The sequence below is a fragment of the Anomaloglossus baeobatrachus genome, chromosome 6 (assembly GCF_048569485.1).
Source record: "Anomaloglossus baeobatrachus isolate aAnoBae1 chromosome 6, aAnoBae1.hap1, whole genome shotgun sequence".
In the NCBI taxonomy this organism is placed as follows: Eukaryota; Metazoa; Chordata; class Amphibia; order Anura; family Aromobatidae; genus Anomaloglossus; species Anomaloglossus baeobatrachus.
In genome coordinates this window covers 258,745,631-258,772,230 of record NC_134358.1, presented here as the reverse complement: position 1 = coordinate 258,772,230, position 26,600 = coordinate 258,745,631, and the positions used below count along the sequence as shown (strand labels likewise).

Sequence of the window (26,600 nt, the reverse complement as noted above, 5' to 3'; positions counted from 1 at the left end):
CTCACGGCAGTGACTTATGGAGCCTTGTCCTGAGAAAGTTTAAGGAAAGGAAGCTCAATCGAAATCAATGGGCATCGTGGGACATTACTCTTTGGATTATATTGTAACTTCCAGGATTTATTTTGATGTAAAAAATTGGTGAATAAGGGCATGTAGGGAAGTCTTTGTTCAATTAAACTTTTTTCCTGTGTCTGTTTTTTTAACTCTGTACTTGCCAGGTTAGTAATGGGGGTGTCTGATATCTGTCTATCCCTTACTAATCCATGTGCTTGATGTCAGCTGTAAATTCATAGTACCCAAACTTGGACACAGACTTTTTATTTTTACACCTGCTGTTTAGTACGAACCCCTAACTTCATACAGTTCAGTTTCGTTCATCTCTAGTTGTAATATGTGTTTTATCTCGTGTATGAGGAATGTAGCATCCATATGTCATCATATCTTATGATATCCCACCATTAAAATCTTTATTACAAGGGAGATTCAGGTGTTTTGTCTGTAATATCACCCATAGTACAGACAAAACACCCAGACCTTCCATGGTTTTTAATAAAGATTTTAATGTTTTTTTAAGATTTGAAGATTTTAATACCTTTAGATCTGATAATAATAATAATAATAATAATAATAATAATAATAAGTTTTATTTCTATAACGCCAACATATTCTGCAGCGCTTTACAATTAAGAGGGGACATGTACAGGGGACATCTGATGACCTATAGGTGCTATAGTCTTCATACAATAAAGCACCTCTGAATACGGTGTAAAGTTAATCTTAAATGGCAGCCTATAGCTCAGTATTTTGCATCAGAAACTGTAAGCCAAACCAGAATTGGAACACAGAAGAAAAGTATCATGGAAATATTTGCACCTACCAATTGAAAGTTTTGTAATCACTCCTCATTTTGGCTTACTGCAGCAAAATACTAACCACACTTCTGACATGTGAAAGTGATATTAGGCGGAATTTATAGTTGCTTTTGTAGTGGTTATGTGGCATTGTAGCGTTTTACCGCAGTGGGTAGATATATTGCCGGTGACAGCAAAATTATGAAATCATATTCATATACACAATGTTACAGAATGTTACTGGTCAAAACATTGTTTGGGGTACCAATTACCAGGTTGGAAAAAATTCTGTGGGAAACACTTCTTGGCTATGTACACACTAAGGGGTACTTTGCACGTTGCGAAATCACAGGTGCGATGTCGGTGATGTCAAATCGAAAGTGATGCACATCCGGCGTCGCTGTCGACATCGCAGTATGTGAATCTTTTTACATACGATTAACAAGCGCAAAAGGGTCTTTATCGTATGATCGGTGTAGGGTCCGACATTTCCATAATTTTGCAGCAGCGACGGTACAATGTTGTTCCTCGTTCCTGCAGCAGCACACATCGCTGTGTGTGAAGCCGCAGGAGCGAGGAACATCACCTTACCTGCGTCCCGGCTGGAATGAGAAAGGAAGGAGGTGGGCGGGATGTTTACGTCCCGCTCATCTCCGCCCCTCCGCTTCTATTGGCCACCTGCCGTGTGACGTCGCTGTGACGCCGCACGACACGCCCCCTTAGGAAGGAGGCAGGTCGCCGGCCACAGCGACGTCGCAGGGCAGGTGAGTGCATGTGAAGCTGCCGTAGCGATAATGTTCGCTACGGCAGCAATCACAAGATATCGCTGCTGCGACGGGGGCGGGGACTATCGCGCTCGACATCGCAGCATCGGCTTGTGATGTTGTTGTGTGCAAAGTACCCCTAAGTCTTTTTGCAGAGTTTTTGGAGAATAAACTGAGGTAAATTTGAAGAATTTTCACTCAGTTTCTGCTCTAAAAACCTCATTTTCAAGTCACTGCAAATCAACCTCAGACTTCTTCTCCCCCCCCCCAAAAAATGGATTTTCGGGAGTAAGCCAAAGGCAATTGCTTATTTTTCTTGGATAATTCTTCGCTAGGTTTGCATTTCACTAGTACTCTTGTTACTACTGGTATTAAATATAATCCACAATGCAATTTGTTGTGAAAAAAGCTTCTAGCTCTTTTTCAAATACTATATAGTATCTGCCTTTACTACCTCTAAGGCCCCCTTTGCACGTCCATGTCTCCGGTACATGTTTGGTCCATTTCTTCACGTGCCGAAGACACGGGCACACCTAGACCCATTAAAATCAATGGGTCTGCGCACACGTGTGTGTGTGTGCGTGTGTGTGTGTGCTTTGCTATGGACTGTGTGTTCTGCTATGGACCGTGTGTTCGTGTGCTCCACACGTAGACATGTCCGTTTTTCTCCGGCATCACGGGTGTCACACGGAGCACACACGGACCGCACGGATGTGATCCGTGTGTCACACACCGGAGAATGTGAGAGAGAAATGTGAGCGATGTGAGAATGTGAGAGAGAATGTGAGAGAGTTGGTAACACACGTGTTGGTAAAAAAAAAAATTCTATACTCACCTGTTCCCAGTGCTGCAGTCTCTGCCGCTGCTGTCACTCGCTTCCGACCCCTGCTCGTTATGCTCATCACATATTCACTCCACTGCGGGCAGAAGTAGGAGCAGTGGGGAGTCGGTAGGACTGGAGACCGAAGATCAGCACCACGGACAGCAACGCCAGGGACAGGTGACTAGAAAGTTCCCAATCTCCGTGTGTTATCACGGATAACACACGGAGAACACACGTTGTGCCATAAAAACAGTGTCCGTGAAAAACGCACCTTTGACACGTCCGTGAAAAACGAACATGTGAAGGAGGCCTAAGGCTACATGCTCACGCTGCTTTTTTTCCTGCTTTTTTGCTGCTTTTTTGGCTGCAGTTTTGTCAGCAGAACTTTCTGATATTTGACTTCCCAGCAAAGTCTATGAGAAGTCAGATTTGTCATGCGCACGTTGCAGTTTATTTTTCAGCGTTTTTTTTGTCAAAAGTTTGTGACAAAAAAAATGCAGCATGTTCATTCTTCCTATGTTTTTGTCAACATTTGTCACCCATTGAAATCAATGAGGGCATCAAAAACGCAGGAAAAATGCATGCTAATCAAAAGTGGTGCATTTTACCTGCCTTTTACCTGCGTTTTTGGTACCAAAAATGCAGGTGATTTGTCAGGAAGTGAGGTAACAGGCAAGTGGTCCTGTCCCATCCTCCACGTGTTCCCCGAAGTACCGCTGTCCCCAGGGGAGATGATGTGGAGGACGGGGATTATCAGCGGCGGCGGCAGCGAGAGGGAAAAATCAATGTTTTCAGCTGCCAATGTCCATCCCCCTCTCGCTGCCGCCGCTGATAGTCCTGTCCTCCACGTGTTCCCCGAAGTACCGCTGTCCCCAGTGTGCACGCACAGGGGAGATGATGGACCCCTCTCGCTGCCACCGCCGCCGCTGATAGTCCCGTCCTCCACGCTCCTGTCAGCTCCACGCAGTAGCGCAATCAGCTGAGCTGTCACTGAGGTTACTCGCAGCCACCGCTGGATTCAGCGGTGGCTGCGGGTAACCTCAGTGACAGCTCAGCTGATCGTGCGGCTCTCATCAGTTGCTGCGTGGAGCTGACCGGAGCGGCGGTGTCTGCTGCTTCTCCGGTCACCTCCATGCAGCAGAGCTGGAAGCGACGCTGGACCATCCTGGATTACGCTGGACATGGAGGGCTTTGTCGGGCTTATTAAATGGGAGAACGAGGGAATTTGTTAGTGTTTTTTATTTCTAATAAAGGATTTTTTCAGGTGGGTGTTTATTTACTGTAACTTACAGATTAATCATGGAAGGTATCTCGGGGAGACACCTGACATGATTAATCTAGGACTTATTGGCAGCTATGGGCTGCCAATAACTCCTTATTACCCTGATTTGCCAACGCACCAGGGCAAATCGGGAAGAGTCGGGTACTGTCCCAGAACAGCCGCATCTAATGGATGCGGCCATTCTGGGCTGCTGCTGACTGATATTGTTAGGCTGGGGGGCTCCCCATAACTTGGAGCTCCCCATCCTGAGAATACCAGCCTTCAGCCGTATGGCTTTATCTGGCTGGCATTAAAATGGGGGGGGACCGCACGCCAGTTTTTTTTAATTATTTATTTATTTCTATTTTTTTTTCTTTTCAATTTAACAAGCTTTATGGGCTTGTTTGAACTGAAAAATACATGAAACAATTGTTGACAAAACTGCAGCCAAAAACGCACCAAAGAAGCAGCAAAAACGCACCAAAAAAGCACCTACATTTTTTGTGACATTTCCAGGCTCTCTCTGACAAGGTGCAGTTTTGGCTGCAGTTTGTGAACACGAAAAAGAAGCAGTGTGCGCATGTAGCCTTAAAGTAGGGCACAGCTACAGTGTAACTGCTCTAAGAACCCTCTCCTATTCAGCTGATGGAATTGTCTTTCCTGCAAACTTATTGAATGACCCTGGTCCTTAGTATTGTCTTTAAAAACAGATGCGTAATGGGTCAGTCCTTTGTATTGACCACACATGTAGTTAAAAATAAAAATGAGATCTTCTCAGAGGTATCTTTTTTTCAAGGTAAACAAGACCAATTTTCCAATCTCTCAAAATATGAGGGGCTTTCCATCCCTTGTAATAATCTAGCTGTCCACCTATGAACTGACTAACATCTGAATATCCTTTTTATGCCAGGGTCACACCATCATAGATAGTCCATCTGGTGCCTGAGATTAAGTCTGACATCTGCTTAGATTACTTCTAACCAGAATACCCAAGTCCATCCATAAGCAGAAGTGGATATAGGTTTTACGACACCTAAAGTGACACATAGTGTGACTGCAAACTTTCATCATAAACCTGGACAATCCTTTTAATGCTCCCAACATAAATACATATGTAGCAACCCTTAACTTGTCACATGGCACAATACTTTATTAACATGGCCATGTGTCACATGTGTACAGGATCATAATAACCAGTAATAGGACAGGAATACATCACCAGAACCACTAGTACAGAAATGTATAACTTAAACCCTCAACAACAATACAGCACCATAACCCCCATCAGTACAGAAGTACATATTCAGAACCACCCCCAGTACAAATATACATCACCAGAACCCCCATGATTACAGAAATGAAGTACCTGAACCACCATTAGTACAGGAATAGATCATCAAATCCACCATCAGTACAGGAAAACATCACCAGAACCACCAGCAATACAAATCTACAACACCATAACCATTATCAAAATATATATTATCAGCACACCAAGCCTGCTGCAGACCTATAGTCGTCCTGTGGAGGATGATCAGCGCACGGATGGTCAGAAGTCACCAAGTAGAAATAGAATGTAAATCCAGCGCAATCACATAAATTTTAAAAAAGTTATCTTCTTTATTGTTGGTTTTCCATAAAATCCAAGCAGGTACATGCAGCATAAAAATATAGATGTGCCCAGGTCAGAGCGACGCGTTTCAACAAACTGTCTTAATCATGGTCTGAACCAAGACTGACCAAATCCTTCCTTAAGAAGGCAATCCACCCAAAGTTAATTGTTCACTTGTGAGGTTAACTATAAGGGGGTTGATACAAAGAGGTATACATACATAGTTAAAAACACATATACAAATATATAGAATACCATATTTAAACATTGTGAATAATATTTAGGAATATCATGGTAAATATATCCCAGGTAGAGGGAAATGAAACCTTATCAATTTTATAGATATAGACATCATAATTCATTTTTTATTTTCCAATTTTATAGATGTCAAATTTTATCACAAAAGGTTCCATAGTGAAGAGTAGTCCAGAAATTAGTTTAATAAAATAGATCAATAATGCAAAATTAAATCCTGTCTACTCATTAAGCCATGGGGATATCTACTTTCCAGGGTGAAGATCCAGAAGGTTTCTCGGTTGAGAAGTTTCCTTCTGTGATCTCCACCCCGCAGCGGTTTTATTACCTTTTCTATCCCCATGACTTCCATGCTATTTAAATTGCCTCCATGTATATCGCTGAAATGCTTTGAAACCGCAGATGCGGCTAATGCATTAGGATTCCCAGCATCTAAAATATGTCTCCTGATTCTCACCTTTAAAGGGCCACTTGTACATCCTATATATTGAGTAACACACAAAGTACAAACTATTGAATACACTACATACTCTGTGTTACAATTAATATAGTTTTTAATCGAATATTCTTTTTTATTGTGGCTAGAAGTAAAGTTTTTTATCATTTTTAACATATCTACAAGTTTTGCATCGGTTCGCACCGCATTTATAAAAGCCATCCGCATTCAACCAAGTTTTCTTTAACCTGTTAGTACCCTCTCCCAAGTACAGACTTGGTGAAAGCAGATTAGCCAATGTAGGCGCTTTTTTTGCAATGCAGTGTGCACCGTTGCTTAAAATTCTTTTCAGTTTCAGGTCCTCATTTAGAACTGGTAAATATTTCTTTATTATTTCAGCGATTTTATTATATTGCAGGCTATAGTTAGTGGTAAAAACTAAATTTCTATTATTAATATTTCACTCCCTAAGATACATAAGAATGTTTTTCCTCCCCCAATGAGACCGATTGTCTCGGGAATCGGGTCATTGGGGGAGAATCTTGGGGGATGGGTGGATCACCATCTACAACCTTTAGTTTATGATATTCCTGGTTTCTTAAAAGACACCAAGGAAGTGGTAAAAGCACTTGATAATTTCCCATGGAAGTCAACGTACCAATGGCTCAGCTGTGATGTGGTTTCACTTTACCCCTCCATCCCCCACCATATAGCATTACGTTGCCTCACGGACCACCTTAATAAATATAGCCAATATGATAACAATCTAAAAACTTTTTTAATTTCAGCGGTAGAATTTCTGCTGAAATATAATTATTTCTACTTTAATGGAAGATTCTTTTTGCAAAGACGCGGAGTGAGTATGGGGGCTCGCTTCTCCCCGTCTTTAGCAAATTTAGTGATGGCCAGGTGGGAGGAAGATATGCTTTATAATGAAGAAAATCCTTTTTGTAATCTATTATGGTATGGGAGATACCTGGACGACCTTTTGATCGTCTGGGTAGGCTCAGATGCTGAGATTGCAGATTTCATATGCTATATTAACAATAATGATTTTAATCTCAAATTTACATCATATTCAAATCCTAGGGATATTAATTTTTTGGATATATCCTTGAAAATAAAAAATGATAAAGTTAATATTACACCATTTAGGAAATCCACTGCGACAAATTCCATTCTAAAAGCCTCCTCCTGCCATATGCCACACACCATAAAAAACATCCCAGTAGGTGAACTTACTCGCATTAAACGTAATTGTACGGACATTGAGGATTATAAAAAAAACGTGAGAAAATGACATGTGAACGATTGTCATATAGAGGTTATCCAGCTTGGTCTTTAAATAGAGCGAAATCTATAATGGGGGAAACTGATCGTAATAGACTCCTGTTTGCTGATAAAAATGAAAATAAAAATAAAAGTAAAAATATTAATAATAGAAATTTAGTTTTTACCACTAACGATAGCCTGCAATATAATAAAATCGCTGAAATAATAAAGAAATATTTACCAGTTCTAAATGAGGACCTGAAACTGAAAAGAATTTTAAGCAACGGTGCACACTGCATTGCAAAAAAAGCGCCTACATTGGCTAATCTGCTTTCACCAAGTCTGTACTTGGGAGAGGGTACTAACAGGTTAAAGAAAACTTGGTTGAATGCGGATGGCTTTTATAAATGCGGTGCGAACCGATGCAAAACTTGTAGATATGTTAAAAATGATAAAAACTTTACTTCTAGCCACAATAAAAAAGAATATTCGATTAAAAACTATATTAATTGTAACGCAGAGTATGTAGTGTATTCAATAGTTTGTACTTTGTGTGTTACTCAATATATAGGATGTACAAGTGGCCCTTTAAAGGTGAGAATCAGGAGACATATTTTAGATGCTGGGAATCCTAATGCATTAGCCGCATCTGCGGTTTCAAAGCATTTCAGCGATATACATGGAGGCAATTTAAATAGCATGGAAGTCATGGGGATTGAAAAGGTAACAAAACCGCTGCGGGGTGGAGATCACAGAAGGAAACTTCTCAACCGAGAAACCTTCTGGATCTTCACCCTGGAAAGTAGATATCCCCATGGCTTAAACAGTAGACAGGATTTAATTTTGCATTATTGATCTATTTTATTAAACTAATTTCTGGACTACTCTTCACTATGGAACCTTTTGTGATGAAATTTGACATCTATAAAATTGGAAAATAAAAAATAAATTATGATGTCTATATCTATAAAATTGATAAGGTTTCATTTCCCTCTACATGGGATATATTTACCATGATTCCTAAATATTATTCACAATGTTTAAATATGGTATTCTATATATTTGTATATGTGTTTTTAACTATGTATGTATACCTCTTTGTATCAACCCCCTTATAGTTAACCTCACAGGTGAACAATTAACTTTGGGTGGATTGCCTTCTTAAGCAAGGATTTGGTCAGTCTTGGTTCAGACCATGATTAAGACAGTTTGTTGAAGCGCGTCGCTCTGACCTGGGCACATCTATATTTTTATGCTGCATGTACCTGCTTGGATTTTATGGAAAACCAACAATAAAGAAGATAACTTTTTTAAAATGTATGTGATTGCGCTGGATTTACATTCCATAACCATTATCAGTACAGAAATAAATCAACAGAACCACCATCAGTCCATGAACATAGCACCAAGCTAACTACATCAATCAATTGTAATGTCAGGTCAGCCCCATAATTGTAAGATTTGAACCTCCAATTCCTACAATGTTTTTAAAGGGGTTGTCCATTACTCTGAATCCCAATGTTTTCCACAAGTAAAATAACATCACTAATACTCACCTCCATGGCCGGTGTCATTCCAGCTATGTTGGCACTAGCTCTTTCGGGGCTCAAGTGACATTATAATGTCACATGGTCCTCTGAGACAATCAGCACTAGCTTCACTCTCCTTTCCTACAGACATAAATGACATCCAGAGGAAGTGAGACGGCAACAGCAGCGCTCAATAACTCCAGATGACTTTATTTGTGAAAAGGAGTGGAGAGTAAAAACAGTGTTGAATAACAGATATCTCATGACATAATGTCAGTCAAGCCCCAGGAGAGCCAGTACCGACAACACAGGAAAGTGCCAGCACCTGAGGTGAGTATAGGTGTTACTATTTTACTGAGGAGCAACATAGGGATTCAGAAAGGGATGTCAGACTAGTGGGCAGCCCCTTTAATAAGTAGTTGTTGTTACCAGCCATTATCAGACTAAATTATGTGTAATAATGAGAAATGATACAGGAAAAAAGTATGGAATACAGGAAGAAGGAGAGGTGCAAATAGCCATGGAAAGTCATGACACCAGCTGCAATGTTCTGCCATTTAGCATGATGATGATGATGATGATGAAGATGAAAGGGTGGACATGTCAGCAAGACAATGATCTCAAAAACACAGCAAAGAAAACTCAATTGGTGTCAGAGAAATAAAATAAAGCAGAAAGAATGTCCCAGACAATCACCTGACCTCAATCCAATAGAAAATTTATGAAAGGAACCAGAGGAGTACCTAGGGATTCCACTCAGTGGGGGCGCAAAAACTGAGTGGGTGCCTAACCAGTTATCCTTATTATAATTATAGTAGCGCACCCTGATTGTAGGTACTGTTGAACCTCAGTGGACAATTATGCTTTACTGAAAAAAAAAATCCTACACAAACACATGAAATTGCTTTAAGGAAACTTCCAATCCCAGACAGACAGAAGACTCTGGGAGTACAAAGTTATAATGACCTTTGACATATTCAGAGCTGTGTGTGTATATGACATGCCCACACCGGGGACTGGGGTGATTCGTTACTTGGCAGCGGTTCTGCTCCTGGGGTGCTGCGGTGGCGAGGTCCGGTTCCGTGACCCCGACAGGGGTTGTTTAGGGAACAGGAAGGGGATGATGACAATTTATTTGTAATGTCACCTGTGGTATGTGACTCGCCCAAGGGCTATGGGGTACTCGGCCCCGGGCAGTGTATTTACTGGGACAGTTCACTGGGTGGCTTTTGCCGGTTGCGTGACTTGGGGATTTGCGGCTATTTAGATGGAGCCGCCGCTGCACAGTTTCTCGCTACTGGGGCTGATGTTAGTGGCAGTCTCAATGTTGGGCTCTCCTCAAGTAGGGCCTGGCCCCAGTGGATAGATGATGTTGTTGGGCATGGAAAGAAGGTAGGCCACACAAGGGCTTGCAGTCTAACTGGTTTCATTATTCACAGCGTTGTTATGGCTGGCAACCTGATGGAGGCTGGTCCTCACCACTGGTCCTCTTAGTTCCATTGCCGGTGTGGTGATCTGGTGGCTGTCTTCCCCTGCACCTGTCTCTGGTTGGTGGGTCCCTGTGGTTTGGAGCATCTAGTGTTCCCCTCCTGGTCGTCTTCGTCTTTCAGTCTTAGGGGCCCTTTGCACACTACAACATCGCAGGTGCGATGTCGGTGGGGTCAAATCGAAAGTGACGCACATCCGTCGTCGCTCTCGACATCGTAGTGTGTAAATCCTTTATAATACGATTAACGAGCGCAAAAGCATCGTAATCGTATCATTGGTGTAGCGTCGGTCATTTCCATTAATTGGTATATACCGATGTTACGATGTTGTTCCTCGTTTCTGCGGCAGCACAAATCGCTGTGTGTGAAGCCGCAGGACCGAGGAACATCTCCTATCTGCGTCCTGCGGCTCAAGCCGGCTATGCGAAAGGAAGGAGGTGGGTGGGATGTTTACGTCCCGCTCATCTCCGCCCCTCCACTTCTATTGGCCGCCTGCCGTGTTACATCGCTATGACACTGCACGACCCGCCCCCTTAATAAGGAGGCGGTTTGCCGGCCAGAGCGACATCGCAGGGCAGGTGAGTGCATGTGAAGCTGCCGTAGCGATAATGTTCGCTACGGCAGCTATCATCATGATATCGCAGCTGGGGAGGGGACTATCGCGCACGGCATCGCAACATCGGCTTGCAATGTCGTAGTGTGCAAAGTGCCCCTTAGTCCATATGATAGGTAGATTGAACCCTGTGGGGTCAGTTTCTCTGGTTCTGTTTCCCGGTTCACCCATTGCTACTGTGTCCCGAACTTTACCCGCGGTGAGGTCCAGGATGGTCCCCTCACTGGGCAGATTTTATCAGGTCTGCCTGGAGCATTTTCCTGACCTAGGGTTCTGTACCCTGCCGCTGCTATGCGTCCGGGAGTACTCCGTCGTACTCCATCGGCAACCACATGCCTGGGCCCTCAGGTCACCGTTACACACACTTGTCAATCCGGTTACGTCTGTCTTCTCTCACTTCCACGAGCTGACTGCCTGACCCCTCTCTCTGGTTGTCGTCTAGTGGACTGGATCGATTCCACCCCTAGGTGGCCATCCATTGGGTCCAACCCTAGCCTGTCACAAGTCTTTGGGAAAGGGAAAAACAGGGATTAAAATGAATGCTTTGGTGTTACCGGCACTGGTCTTCTGGGTCCCTGGGGGTAGGCCCTGTATCCTGGATAGGATGCAGTTCCCTGTAGCTCCTGATGGCTTTGTCAAGTTGGGGGTACTGCCGCTGCGGGATAGGGGCCTCTGGGGCAGATGGTGACGCAGCCTAGAGGGTGCAGCTCTCCACAGGTAGAGCTGGGCCCCAGGGCAGATGGGGTAGTAGTAGTAGGTGATGGCGGGGGTGGCTGGGCTGGAGGCGCAGGAGCATAACGGAGCAACACAGGGATGCAGCCTGTAAGAAGCTTGTATGAAGCGATTGACTGCAGTTATTTATTCTAAAGGGTGCACAAATTAATATTAAAGAGGACGAACCAGCAGGATTTTCAGATATAAAGTAAAGCCAGTACTATACTGGCACTAGGATACTGAATGTAAGCATACCTTTTGTTCTGAGATTGGAGGTTTTATTTCAGAAATATATGCAAGTAAAGTTACAGAAATGTACTGCTATTTGATTGATAGCTGCTACAGAATATATTATATGTGAGTCGGGTTTTGCTATCTATTCCCGCCCCTGTCTGCCTCCCAGGCCTTGGTATACATACTATGGTGGCATGGTGGCTCAGTGGTTAGCACTACAGCCTTGCAGCGCTGGGGTCCTGGGTTCGAATCCCACCAAGGACAACATCTGCAAGGACTTTGTATGTTCTTCCCGTGTTTGCGTGGGTTTCCTGCGAGTTCTCCGGTTTCCTCCCACACTCCAAAGACATACAGATAGGGAATTTAGATTGTGAACCCCAATGGGGACAGTGTTCCTGATCTATGTAAAGCGCTGCGGAATATGTTAGCGCTATATAAAAAAAAAGTAAAGAATAAGATACATACAATGAGAATTATATATGTTCACGTGGTAGGCAACACAGAATCTACCATTGCAATAGGTGATAGTAACAGCTCACCTCTTCCCCTTCTCTTCTTCACTATGACTTTTGAAGAACAGAAAGTTCAAGTGTTTTCATTATTTTTAATGAAAAATCTATTTTTAAAAATACATTCTACATAAAAACCTAATTTAAACAATAAGTCATTTCTAATTACACATTGTCTTACAGATATATAATTTTATGTGCTTTGTTCTTCCAGGGAAGATGTTTTAGCACTATACCTATTGCAGTAATTCTTGTAAATATTCTGGGCTTTAGCACAGGGCGGAATATATTCTTAAAGTATTTTCATTAGAGGACTCACCTTTAATGAAACAGCTTTCAAACCTTGGCTGTTCATCTGACTGTGATAATACCTTTGCACATTTGTTGTCACATGACATGGTACGCAGTTTATTTTTTGTACATTTTTTTTCTAAGACACCCCTAAGAAAAAGATAGTGAATGCATATGTACCCACTAACACTACAATTATGTACAGTATGTAAGGGTTAGCAGAGAGCGTTAAAAAAGTGGCACTATGCGCAAGTGGGTACTTGACCTCAATTGACAGGACTATCTTTACTGCCATGCCATCATTAACTTGACCCTTTATGAGTAATTTTTAGATCTCTTTTCGTGGTATGTCATATGCCGATTTCCAGACCTTGATGTGGGCTCACATGCTGAGCCTAAACCTTTCCCGGCAGATAATGGATGAATTATTCAAGCATCATCTGCATCTACCAGCTGCAAGTGGAGTGGAGTTCCTACCATGGCTACTAACTACTTAAATGCCCCCGTCAATCTCTGACAATGGCATTTAACACATGGTGGCAGGAGATCATGATTGTAGACTGCCGATGGGTTGCTGTGACAGCCAAAGGTTTACTGAAGACCCCCATGCCTTTCATTACAATACTTCTATGAAAGCCAGCGTTTAGCTGGCGTTCATAGCAGATTGTGATTTTCACTACACATAGCAGTGCAGATGCACTGCTATGTATTGTACAAGCAAATAAATTATCGTAGCTTGAAGTCCCCTAAGGGAATTAACAACTACAGTAAAAAGTGGGGCAAAAAAGGTTTCTAAAAATATGGAGAAAAAACTATATACATAAAAGTTCAAATCAACCCCCTTTTGCGCCTAGAAAAATAAAACAATAAAAAAATAGATATATTTAATATTGCTGCATTCATAAACGTCCAACCTATCAAAATAAAAAAGAAATTAATCTGATCTGTACACATCGTAATGAGAAAAAAATCAACACACCAGAATTACAGGGTTTTGACCGGCAGAACATTGCAGTAAAATACAATAATACAATAAAAGGCAATCAAAACATTGTATCTTCCCAAAATGATATACTGTAATTAAAAACATCAGCTTAGGGTGCAAAAAATTAGCCATCACAAAGCCCCATATCCCAAAAATTAAAGTTAAAATAAGCAAAAACATTTTTGTTTTACAAACATATGAATTTTTTTCACCACTTAAGTAAAATAAAAAAAAAAAACTATATGTTTGCATAATCATACTGACTTGGAGAGTCATATTGCTATATCAGATTTACTCTATATTGATCATAATAAGAAAAAACAATTGTAGAAATGCACTTTTTATTTTCAATGTCCCCACACTTTGAATTTTTTCCCACTTTCCAGTACACCACATGATAAAATGAATGGTGTCTTTCAAGACTGCAGAAAAATAACTCTCATACGGCTATGTGGACACAAAAATAAAAAAACTATGGCTTTTGGAAAAAAACGAAGGAGAAAACAAAAAGTGGAAAATAGCCCCTTCAGGAAGGAGTAAAGCCTTGTGCAGACGCTCCTTTTTTTGCCACGTTTTTGCTCGTTTTTCGGGTGCAGTTTCGGTCTCAAAACTGTATAAATTTCCTTTCCCAGCAAAGTCTATGATATTTCATTTTTGCTGTCCGCACGTTGCAGCTTATTTTTGGCTGTGTCTTTGTGGAGACCACAAAGATGCAGCATGTCAATTCTTTCTGCATTTTTTACCAGCGTTTTTGAGCCTTTCCAGTCAATAGATTTGACTTAAGAAACACATTGGGTAAAAACATGGTAAAAAAATACATAAAAACGCATGCGTTTTTTGGATGCGTTTTTGCCAAAAATGCTGCATCTTTGTGGTCACCATAAAGATGCAGCGTGCGCACATAGCCTTAAACTGTAGTTGCCTCTTCAGTCAGGACTCCTGACAATGGAACGTGGTCTACTAAGTATACAGAAAGGGTTTTATATTGTACTCTAACATTTACCTTGATGTTTAAGTTATGAACTAGGATATGACCAAGCATGCTTTTTATTATTGCAGGCGAAGAACTATATATATCGTTCAGGGAGGAAACAGTTACTGTAATTACAGGTCTGTGGCATAAAAATAGGCATTGTGACATTCCTATAGGAGAACAGTACTGACTTGTTTTTCCTATTACATCACTTAAGTAGGAACTTACTGGATTTTTTTTTGTACATGAAAAAGGTATTTATTTCTTTATAATTGTTGTGGAAGGTTTCTAAGTTTGCAAAGAACAACTAATGTACAGTATATACTGTATCTATCTGACTATATAATTATATCCATGCAAACACCCTCTACGCAATATTTATACATTTATATCAAACTTCCCCAAATTAATCTCAGGCAATACAAAGAAAAACATATGTCTTACGTCATTTGTTTGCTACCTATCATTGATGCAGGTTTAGGAGCTGAGCCCGCATCCTTACTGATGAGTTATGGCTATTATTCAGCCATCATATGCCTCTAAAAGGGGCATGTGGAGCAGAACGCTCCTTGCAACGTTTAGGGTATGTGCGCACGTGTGCGTAATTCATGCAGTTACGCTGCGCTTTGTAGCGCAGCGTAACTGCATGCGTCCTGCGTCCCCTGCACAATCTATGGAGATTGTGCAGGGGCCGTGCGCACGTGGCGTCTTAGAGCGCAGCGCTTCGGCTGCTGCCCGAAGCGCTGCATTCAAGAAGTGACATGTCACTTCTTCCATGCGCTTTGCCGGCAGCTCCTGCTCTGTCTATGGGAGGAGCTGCAGGCAGAGCGCATGGAATCGGCTTTTTTTTTTCTACGGACATTTTCTGCAGCGATTTGAAGCGCACGTGTGCTCTTCAGATCGCTGCAGAAATTTCTGCAGGGCTAGTACGCAACGTGCGCACATAGCCTTAACTTGTTATTATATGTCACTTTCAATCTGTGACAGCGGCCTTTACTGGAGGCGTGCTGTTCTTACTGCTCATCAACCCCCTGCAATGGGATCATGGGATATAAATGGGCTGCCATGATGGCCAGGGGTCTGCTGAAAACACTTTGATTGTGATGCCAGTACTATGGCTGGCGTTCATAGGAGACTGTGATTTTTGATATATATACAACATACAGTAAAAAGTAAAAAACAAATGCTTAAAACATATTGAAAAATAAAAAAATATAAAAGTTTTAATTCCCACCTCTGTTTTCCCCCAGTAAAACACATATGAGAAGTCTTGACACCCGTAAAAGTCCAATCCATCAAAATATTAAATTAATTAACCCAGCTGGTAAACACTGTAATGAAAAAAAAAATTCTCAGATTTGTAATTTTTCGACAGCGTCAATACTAAAAAAAAAAGAAAGCAACAATAGGCTATAAAACATCATATCCACTATCTACCCCCAAATGGTAAGAATAAAAATGTCAGCTTGGGCTGCAAAAAAACACACCTTGACACAGATCTATTGACCAAATAATTTAATTTTTAAATGTTCCATGATTTTTCTCCTCTTTAAGGTAATATGCATAGGGCAGAAGGGCAGAGTGCAGACGCTTTGACTTCCTGCACTCACACACAAGCGGAGTAGTTCTGCCTACTGAACCAAAAAGAGAACATTTTGTCACATTCCTCCTTGAAAACGTCAATAGTGTTGTTATGTAATGTAATGTGAACTGTGATGTATTATAATGTTTGTCTGTATGATGTTTTGCACTGCCATGTGATGAAGCTGTGTTCTTTACAGCAACAGATAGTTAGTAGGCAGTAGAGTTATTGTTTGCAACTATCCCAGATTGTAAAGGGCACTTTACACGCAGCGACATCGCTAGCAATGTCGCTTGTGAAAGCACCCGCCCCCACTCGTTTCTGCGTCACGGGCAGATCGCTGCCCATGGCATACAAAATCGCTAGTACCCGTCACACATACTTACCTTTCTAGCGGTGTCGCTGTGGTCGGCGAACTGCCTCTTTTCTAAGGGGACGGTTCGTGCAGCATCACAGTGACATCACACGGCAGGCGTCCAATAGAAGCGGAGGGGCGGAGAGCAGCTGCAGAAAGTCATGGCCTCCTCGTTGCCGGAGGACGCAGGTACGGTGTTGTTCGTCGTTCCTGGGGTGTCACACGTAGCAATGTGTGCTGCCTCAGGAGGAACGATGAACAACCTGTATCCTGCACGAGCAACGAGATGTCAACAATCAACGATTTGGTGAGTATTTTACATCGTTAGCGTTCGCTCGTATGTGTCACACGCAATGATGTCACTAACGAGGCCGGACGTGCATCACAAATTCTGTGACCCCAACAACATCTCGTTAGCAATGTCGTTGCGTGTAACGGGGCCTTAAGGGGCCTGAGTGCAGGGAAAGTGACAGCTTCTTGGCAGAACATTAGATAGGGCCCAGCATTTCACATAAGCAGACCTAAGGTCTGGTTAGTCAATGAGGCTAAATGACATGGGTTTCACCAGTGTGAGAGAAGACCAGGGCAATGGATAGCAAGATTCAGGACATGAAGAGGGAGTGACTGAGTTAGAGTAATCTGTTGGAGTCAGAAGTCTGAGTGATGACTGAGTGACCCAGAGGAGATGCGCCTTGAGACAAGAAGCCTTGCATTACAGTCACGGAGTTTACAACTCTTAGGCTATGTGCGCACTTTGCGTCGAGTTACTTGCAGTTCTAAACTCATCCTCTGGCAGAAATGGTCTTTGTCAAATTTGGTTTTGACTTCAAAAACGCTATAAATATGCTTGTGTTTTTAACGCATTTTAGCCGCGTTTTTCCCGCGATTTACATGCTTTTTCATTGCTTAAAGTCAGATGCGTTTTGACTACAAATACACTACTAAATAAAGATTAAACCTTCAAACACTATGGAAAAAACGAGAAAAAATTATAACAAATATCATGATTAAAATCATGCACAAAATAGCTAATTTTATTAAAATTATAACTGTTTTATAATTTTTATGCTTAAAATAACGTTATATTATGGATTTTCATTAATTTAATTGTAGGACTATGTGTGTGTGTAAAGGGACATATCATGTCCTTATTATAAAGGCAAAAACGTATGCGTTTATTTTGTCAAAAAAGCATGCTAAACGCTAGTATTTTGATTTACAATGCGTTTTGAAAGTTCTCATTGACTCTAATGTTAGCAAAACGCTGCCAAAATGGCAAAAACAATTGACATGTTGCTTCTTTAAATGCTGAGTTTTTGCCAAATTTTCTGCAACTGAAATGCAGCATTTTAAATAGCATTGTGCGCACAAGAAATCCCTATTTCCCATAGACTTTGCTTGGAAATCAAAACGCATGCATTTTGGCATTAAACGCTGCAGTTCAAAACGCTGCAGAAACGCATGAAAAAAACGCAAAGTGCGCACATAGCCTTAGAGGTAACGGGTCAGGACGGAACAGATTGTGAGACGAAGTGAGTGCCCTAGGCGGGAGTTCCCAAGCATTAGAAAGCTTGAAGCTGAGTCCGGCCATATTGGCAAAACGTTCCCTTTAGGGCTAGGTCATATTATCTTTTAAACTGGATGAGTGTAATGCAAGGAAATCTTGCATTGCACTTCATCCAATGTTAGTTAATGAGGCAGAGCAGATCGGTGATTTTTTTTCTCATGCTGATTTGGCATGCTGCGATTGGCATGTCTCGGATCACATGCACTCATACAAGTCTATGCACTTGAATCAAACTGGATTAATCTCTCCATCTTCTGTTCACCTGTGCTCTGATGCTCGCATGCAAGAGAATCGAAGCACAGTAGAATGACACTCGGCTAACACTCACAGCAGAGTTTTAGCTGTCATTCACATATGGCATCCGATTCTCTCATGTGACCTCGGCCTTAGGCCTGCGACACACATCCGTGCCGCCGGCACGTGTTTGTCATTTTTTACACGTACCGACGGCACGGAGACACGTACAGCAATGCTACCCTATGGTAGCAGGCACACACACGTAAAACCATACGGAACGTGTGTCCGTGTGCGTTTGTACGTGTGTGCGTTTTTCAAAGCGCTGACATGTCCGTTTTTTCCTCCGGCAGCACGGGTGTCACACGGCCTGCACCCGTACTACACGGGTGTAGCGTGGATGCGGTCCCGTGTGACACGCGCCGGAGAAAACACACGTGTCAGTGAAAAAAAAAACAAACATTAACTCACCTTCTCCTGCCCTCCTGTCTCTGCCGCTGCTGCCTCTTGCTGCCGACCGCCACTCATTAATCTCATAGAATATTCACTTCACTGCCTGGCGGCAGCAGCAGCAGCGGGGAGACGGGAGGGCTGGAGACCGAGGATCAGCACCACGGACAGCAGCGCAGACAGCAGGAAGGACCAGGTGAGTATGATAATTACCGGTTCTACGTGTGCTATCGCAGATAGCACACGTAGAACACACGTGGCCCGCACGTACCAGAGACACGTACTTACCTGCACGCAACATGCAGGGGAAATACGTGTCTCTCGGCACGTGCGTGAATTTCACGTGAATGTGGCAGAGGCCTTAAGTAGTGAATAAGAAGTAGAACAACGAGAGGAGAAAATAACTTTGATTGACTAAACTGTGGAGCTGAGCTGGGTGGTGGAGAAGCAAGTGAAGCTATTGGAGGCAGGAACAAGTGAGGGTAAAGATGTAAAGAGACTGTGTGAAGATAGTCTGTTTAACAGAAGAAATGTACGAGACGTTGTGCACCTACTATCTGCTGTATATAATCGCTATCAAGTGATTATGCAATAAAATAATGTATTTAAAGGACTGGTGGTCTTTCTCAATGTCTCGATTAAGACTAAGTTCACACTTCCGTTGTTTTGCATCAGTCACAATCGGTTGTGTGACTGATGCAACGGATGCGTTGCAGATAGTGGCACAACTGATGTGACTGATGCTGCAAAAAAGATCCGTTGTTTTATTTTTTTTTTTTACTGTTTTACCAGCGGCCGGCTATTGTGAACAATCAGCTTATCACCCGGTGGCCGGCTTTTGTGAACGATCAGCTGATCACCCGGCGGGGGATGACACAAAAAATGTTACATTCAGCGTTGCTCCCACCTGAAGGTCAGTCAGTAAACGACTGATCCATCACGAGCGGATGCAATGCAATGCCATCAGTCACAATCAGTCACTAATAGATGTCTATGGGGAAAAAAACGGATTCCTGCAAAATATTTTGCTGGATACCATAATTCCTCAAGGCGACGGATTGTGACTGATGCAAAACAACGCAAGTGTGAACTTACCCTAACAATTGGTCCTGGCCAGCCAAAGCAATCAGCATTATGCGGCCTGCATAGGCGTATCTCCTTCATAACAGAAATCCACATACCCAGCCAAGAATCCTTTTTTAATGCTGCATGCTGGGGTGCAACAGAATATGGAGACCTCTCCCACGAACACCGCCATGTTACACACGCACATCTGGGCAGTCTTTTGAACTATTCATATGGTTCTCAGGAGCTTGATCTACAGGAATTTTAAGGGACTATAAAATAATGCACCAAAGTCTAGCTACACTTTAAATGTAACCTGTCAATTTGTTCATGCTGCCTAAACTACATTGTCACTGAACTTCAACTTTGATACCTCTGCCTCATTGCAAGTAGTCAAACTCTATGATCAAAGTCTCAGACCAGTGATACCTTAGCTAAGCAATTCACTTAGTACATGAGACTGTCTACTCAATGGTGCCAAATTTTCCTAATTTATGAGCGCCTTCCAAACTTCACCTACTGGCATGATGATGCATTGTATTGATCTCCCTACGTACCATCCTACTTGGCAGTACCAGGCTCTTCTTGGGTGACTGTCCACCAGAAGGCTCTTATTCCTTTGACCGTCACAGCACGATTTGTACATATGGGTTCACAGGGGTCCTGTTTCCGACACACATTGTCTAATTTGCTGATACCATCTTCCATACATTACCTTTTCCTTAGCCATCTTTTTCTAACAGCTAGTATTACAGCAGACGTTCTTCTACATAGAACAACATACAAACAATAAAATAAGAGAAAACAGTTAATGTGTTTATATGGGAAAAAAACTATGGAAATAGGTACATAGGTAATCAGTCACAGTAGGAAAAGGGTATAAATAATTATCACAGAAGACCACAAAAGAAAAACCCTGTTAAAAATTAACTTTTAATAGATAAGTTAAAAGGCCCAAGACAGACAATAACATATAATATAAAATATAAAATTGAACAAGGTACCACAATAGGTCAGAGGGACAATAGCAGTCACATGAAAGATCTCACGAGTAGAGTATATAATGCTCTCATGCTAGGCAGGTAAAACGGGGATTATCCCTTTCAATCAATAAGTGTTCACGGGCAAATGACCCTAATGAGCCCTAGAAATTCCTACCTAGCAATGGAGGGTGTGACACCATAACTGTTTTGGGCGCCCCCATTCACCGTCGGGATGCCCTAGGGCCTAGGCCAACTCTAACAGTGACCCTGTCCAAAAATGACACACCAAAGGTAATGAATTACTTATCTGGATTTCCAACAAACGTCCCAAATGACATTCCAAAGGTAATGAATTACTTATCTGGATTTCCAACAAACGTCCTTTTTTTTTTTTTTAAATGCTTATCCTCTTACTGACATTTGTGGATGATTAAACAAATGCTGCCACACATTATAAATATACATAGCAGTACTAATTCATTGAGTTTAGGTGCTTGATTCCTTCAATCTTCAGCAGATACCCTAAATAGTATATAATACTGCACTAAAGAGGTCTTCCTAAAATTGAAAATTATCCCCCATGCACTGGGACTGCCAGAACTTTGCAGAGCCACTCCGGAGTGGAGTGGACGTCCACCATGTGAACTAATGCTCCATTCATTGCCTACAGGACTGTTGGAGGTTTCTTTGGATTTCCTATATCTTGTGATGACCAGGGATCTCAGAAATGTCTCCAGGGTCATCAATAAGCTATCCCATATCCATTGTTTACGGAAATCCTCCTTAAGTTATAAAAAGTTATTCAAAACATTTTCTGTCCCTTTCTATTAACTGAATTTACTGTTTAAAAGTGTATATAACACTCAAGCTTAATTTCATCTCTGCTTCATCCGCAGGTCTGGAAAATAGTTGGAGATGGACATATGTGCTGCAAACAACCAATTTGCAATTAATGTTTTAAAGGAGATTGGTGCATCTGATGTGGGTCAAAATGTTGTTATTGCTCCTTTGAGCATAATAACTGCGCTGTCAATGGTATATCTAGGAGCTAGAGGTAACACAGCTGCACAGATGGGCAAGGTAGGTCATAAAAAGGTCTATAAATCTTTACTAAGGTGAAGTCAAACTATCTAGAAAAAATATACACATCAGAATTTACATTGTTTTTTTATTTATTAAAAAATTAGGCAAAGCTACAGTTAGATTACACTTCTTTAATTCTTACAGAAGGTAATCAGTGGTGGTCCAGCTGCGGGGAACCCGAATAATTCCTATTCACTTGAGTCTGATTCTTTGCATTTGGGGGAACTCCGTACATATTATTTTTTGCATCTACAACCCCTGGCAAAAATTATGCACTCACCTGGCTTTGAGGATGTTCATTCAGTTGTTTACTTTTGATTAAAAGAAGGAGATCACAGACATGGCACAAAACTAAAGTAATTGCAAATGGCATCTTTCTGGCTTTAAGAAACACTTAAAAATATCATGAAAACATAATGTGCTAGCCAGTAACGGTTACTTTTCAAGACCAAACAGGGAGACAAATTATGGAATAATTCAATTATGAGGAAAAAATTATGGAATCACCCTGTAAATTTTCATTCCCAAAACTAACACCTGCATCAAATAAGATCAGTTTGTTAGTCTGCATCTAAAAAGGAGTGATCACACCTTGGAGAGCTGTTGCACCAAGTGGACAGATAGAAACAGCCTAAAGGAAATGGGATTTACATACAGAAAAGCGAAACAATAAAAAGATGACTGCCTGAAGAGAACATGTAAATTTCCACAGTCATTGATGATATGGGGCTGCATGTCAGGTAAAGGCACTGGGGAGATGTCTGTCATTACATCTTTAATAAATGCCCAAGTTTACATTGAAATTCTGGACACTTTTCTTATCCCATCAATTGAAAGCATGTTTGGGAATGATGAAATCATTTATCAAGATGATAATGCATCTGTCGCGGGCGGGGAGGAGGGTGTCAGCACACCGCGCTCACCCCTTCTGCTCGGGTCCGGCAGCTGCTCAGTGGTGGCTCGAGCGGTGGGCCGGATCCCAGGGTTTCTCGAGCGACACTCCTCGCCCGTGAGTGAAAGGGGATTTGTGGGTGTGGGAATTGTTATAGTTCGTGACGCCACCCACGGTTGTGGTGATTGCACCACCGCTGCTCTGGATGGGGATCCCGGGGATGGTGATGGGGAGCAGCCAGGTGTTGTGTTGCCCCTCCGTGGGTAGGGGTTGGTGATCCCGGGGTCCGGTGATGGTTTGTGAGGTGCGGGGCCTGGTGGGCGCAGGGACGCGGGGGCAGCGCTGTGCCTTGCGGCACTGTGGTACTCACTCAGCCTGAGACACGGACACAGTTTGTACGGTAAACCAAACGGCTGGTGGGACGGTCCCACAGACGGCTGCACCTGCACTCCCGGTAGGTGACGGTGATGTCCCTCTTCCTTGCACCTATGTTTGACTGATGGTAGCGGTGGATTCCCTCCGGTTACCCGCTCCCCGACTGCAATCTGGGCCGGAGGAGCTCTACACTTTGCCCGCAGGCGCTGGCCCTGAGAAACTGGTGCCTTGGCGGTGGCGGTGTCTCTCTGCTTCAGGTTGAGCTGTTGCCTTCAATCGGGACTTGGTTGCTGGGGGATCTACGTCCCCTTCACTGACGGATTCGGCAAATTTGGCGACTCCTAGCCTTGCCGGGGTCCGAGAGGCCCCTGCCCTGGTGCTGACTGTCCTTCGGAACACTGCTCCAGACCACCGGGCACACAGCCAACGGGGTCCTTCCAGGAACTTCCAAACGGTCCCCCTCCAGACAGTCACCGCCGTCGCTGACCTTGCTGTTCTGGCCCTACACAAAGCTGGGCCCTCAGGCTTTGCACACTCTCTGCTCTGTCACCACTTCTTGCTTTCCTCCTTCTCCACTTTCCTTTCTTCACTTTCCACTTGCTGTTTACTTTAGCCCCTGCCTGGGCTACTCCTCACTCCTTCCACTTCCTCCTCCCTGACTCATCTGCCTGGTTTCTTCCCGCCTCCAGAACTGTGATCTCCTTGGTGGGCGAAGCCAACCACCTGGCCCACCCCCTGGTGTGAATCATCAGCCTCTGGAGGAAGGCAACAAGGATTTCTGGTTAGCTGTGATGTGCCTACCTGGAGTGTGGGGTGTGGTGGTGTTGTGACCTGTGACCCCTGGCTTGCCCAGGGCGACACATTCCCCCTTAGCAAAATGCAGACCGTCTGCGGGCTGCCGTCCTACACCGGTTTTATTTTTCTGAAAAAGGGGTAACAAGGTTAAGTAAACATGAATAACATTTTTAATAACTTCTTCCCAAGACGGGAGGCACATTTACTTTAAACGTTGCAACGGTTTACGGTTACGGTTTCCGCTCTCTCCCACCCAAGTAACCTGGCCCTGATGCTGCCCCTAAAACCCAGGCAGCACCCCTTGACCCACAGTCCAGCACACGGTACCCGAGCGGGATCTGTCCTTCCCTCCAGAGGGTAGCCACCGGTTCCTTTGGTGGCTGGGCCCTGGCCTGCTCTACTCAGGGCCCTCCCTCCAACCTGCCTCTCCGGAGGCGGCATTGCGGAAAACGGTAACGGTAACCAACATATTTACAAGCCACTAACGTCTGTGGTTGCCCTGCAAGTTCACGGGCTTGTCCATAGATAGTTCCCATGCATTTTAAACGGTCCCCACGGGGACAACGGTGCCGGCTCCTGCCGGTTCAATCACACAAAATCAGGTTAAGTACTCGGTAATTTTCATTTTCCTTATCATTTTTCAAACTTTTAAACTTTTCAAACAAACAACCACTCCTTCACATTTGCGGACCCCTTTTACTCATAGAACAGTTTCCCTGTACCTAAGTGGGGGTCTACCTAGGTTGGAACGGGTGGACCTTCGGGGCCCGGTGTCAGTGTTGCTAGACAGTGGGGTAGAGGGAACAATCGGTTCCTCCTCCCTGTTATAGTGTGGAGCAGGCGGAGGTGTAGGGGGGCTGGGTACAGGTTCATCCCTGGGCACTAGCACTGGTTCTGGCTCACGGTTAACCGCTTCCACTACTTCTTCATCCACGGGTTGTGGGAACAGTATCACTGGAAGTATCACCGCGCCGTTCTGTGTAGGCCAGTTTGCTGGGAAGTCACCCATTACAGTGTGGATTACCTCTGCTGCCTTCTCCACGGGTGGAGGAACCGGTACTTCAGCCTCTGCCTTCAACGCTGGGGGGCATTTTTTTAGATGGTCCCGGGAAACTGTGGCCAGGGTGCCCCCTTGGTCACGACTGATCTGGTAGGTCTTCCCATCTCCCCATTCTGTGGGTTGTATGACGTAAGGGACTTGCTCCCACTGATCATCCAGCTTGTGGGCTTTTCTCTTCCGTTTCAGCACCACATCTCCTGGCTGGAAAGGACCTGCGGGCGCCTTCTGATTGAACCGGTGCTCTTGCTGTTCTCGACTTCGACTGAGGTTTTTCTCCACATACTCCTGGATTTGCCGGTACTGTGCCCTCCTCCGACTTTCCCACTCTGCCGTTGAAGGGAGTGCTTCCGGGGCCTCCAACCCCATCTCCAGATCCACCGGCGGCGGCCAGGCCGAGCCCTCATCAGATACGCTGGGGTGCACTTCGTCGAGCTGGACGGGATATTATTGTACATGTCGACCAAGTCGGGCAACTTTTCCGGCCACATGTTCCGTTCTTCCAGCGGTAGCGTCTTGAGGAGCCCCAGGACCAAGTGGTTCATTTTCTCGCACATGCCGTTGGTTTGGGCGTGGTATGGAGTGGTCCGGATCTTCTTGCAGCCGTACAACTGACAGAATTCGTGAAACACTTCTGCTTCAAAAGCCGGGCCTTGGTCAGTCAGCACCTTCTCGGGGTACCCATGGGGTCGGCAAAAATAAGCCTGGAACGCTCGAGCAGCGGTTCGACCAGTCAGGTCCTTAACGGGGACTACCACCATAAATCTTGAGTAGTGGTCTACCATGGTCAATGCGTAGGTGTACCCACTTCGGCTAGGGGTGAGCTTGACATGGTCTAGGGCGACCAGCTCCAGCGGCTGATGGGTGACTATGGGATGCAACGGTGCCCTCTGGCTAGTCTCGTCCTTTCTCCTCAGCGTACAAGGACCGCACTCTCGGCACCAGGCTTCCACCGATTCACGCATCCCACTCCAATAGAACCGCTCCCTCAACAGCATCTCCAGCTTCTTCCACCCGAAGTGGCCAGCACCATCATGGTATGCCCGCAGGACAGTAGCGACATCAGCTTGAGGAACGACTAACTGGCATATTTTCTCATGGGTCTTCGGGTTGATCAGCTCACGGTACAGCCTCCCTTGGTGTAGGTAAAGCCGTTTCCGTTCTTTCCACAAGCGTTGGGCTTCGGCTGGAGCGGCAGGGTCTATTCCCATAGCACCTTGTTCCACCAGAGTCTTGACAAGGCGGACAGCCGGTGCTTGGTCCTGGGCGTCCTGCCACTCTTGACTGGGCCGCGGGTCCAGATCCACCCTTTGCTGACATACTTGTACCCTCTCAGTAGGCGGCTGGTGAAACGCAGGCAACTCGATCTCCTCGAGGTCGTCATCCTCGCACCCCTCTTCTGACAAATGGGGCATCCGGGAGAGTGCATCAGCATTTATGTTGACACGACCAGCTCGGTACTTTATGGTGAAATCATAGTTGGCTAGCCGGGCTACCCACCGCTGCTCCAGCGCACCCAACTTGGCCGTGTTCAGGTGAGTCAGCGGATTGTT

At 43.9% G+C, this 26,600-nt stretch overlaps 1 protein-coding gene across 2 annotated transcripts in view; it reads left to right on the top strand.

Annotated features, from left to right (window-relative positions):
- The window catches only part of LOC142243183 (leukocyte elastase inhibitor-like), a 74,199-nt gene that overhangs the window by 3,576 nt on the left and 44,023 nt on the right, over window positions 1-26,600 (top strand). Inside the window, exons 1-2 of one of the 2 annotated variants that reach the window (XM_075314824.1) lie at window positions 14,693-14,746; window positions 21,742-21,925. In XM_075314824.1, the coding sequence (XP_075170939.1) occupies window positions 21,761-21,925 (165 nt within the window). In that variant the 5' untranslated portion in view covers window positions 14,693-14,746; window positions 21,742-21,760. Of the gene's footprint in view, window positions 1-14,692; window positions 14,747-21,741; window positions 21,926-26,600 lie in introns of those variants that run through there. The other variant, XM_075314825.1, reaches the window with a different exon arrangement.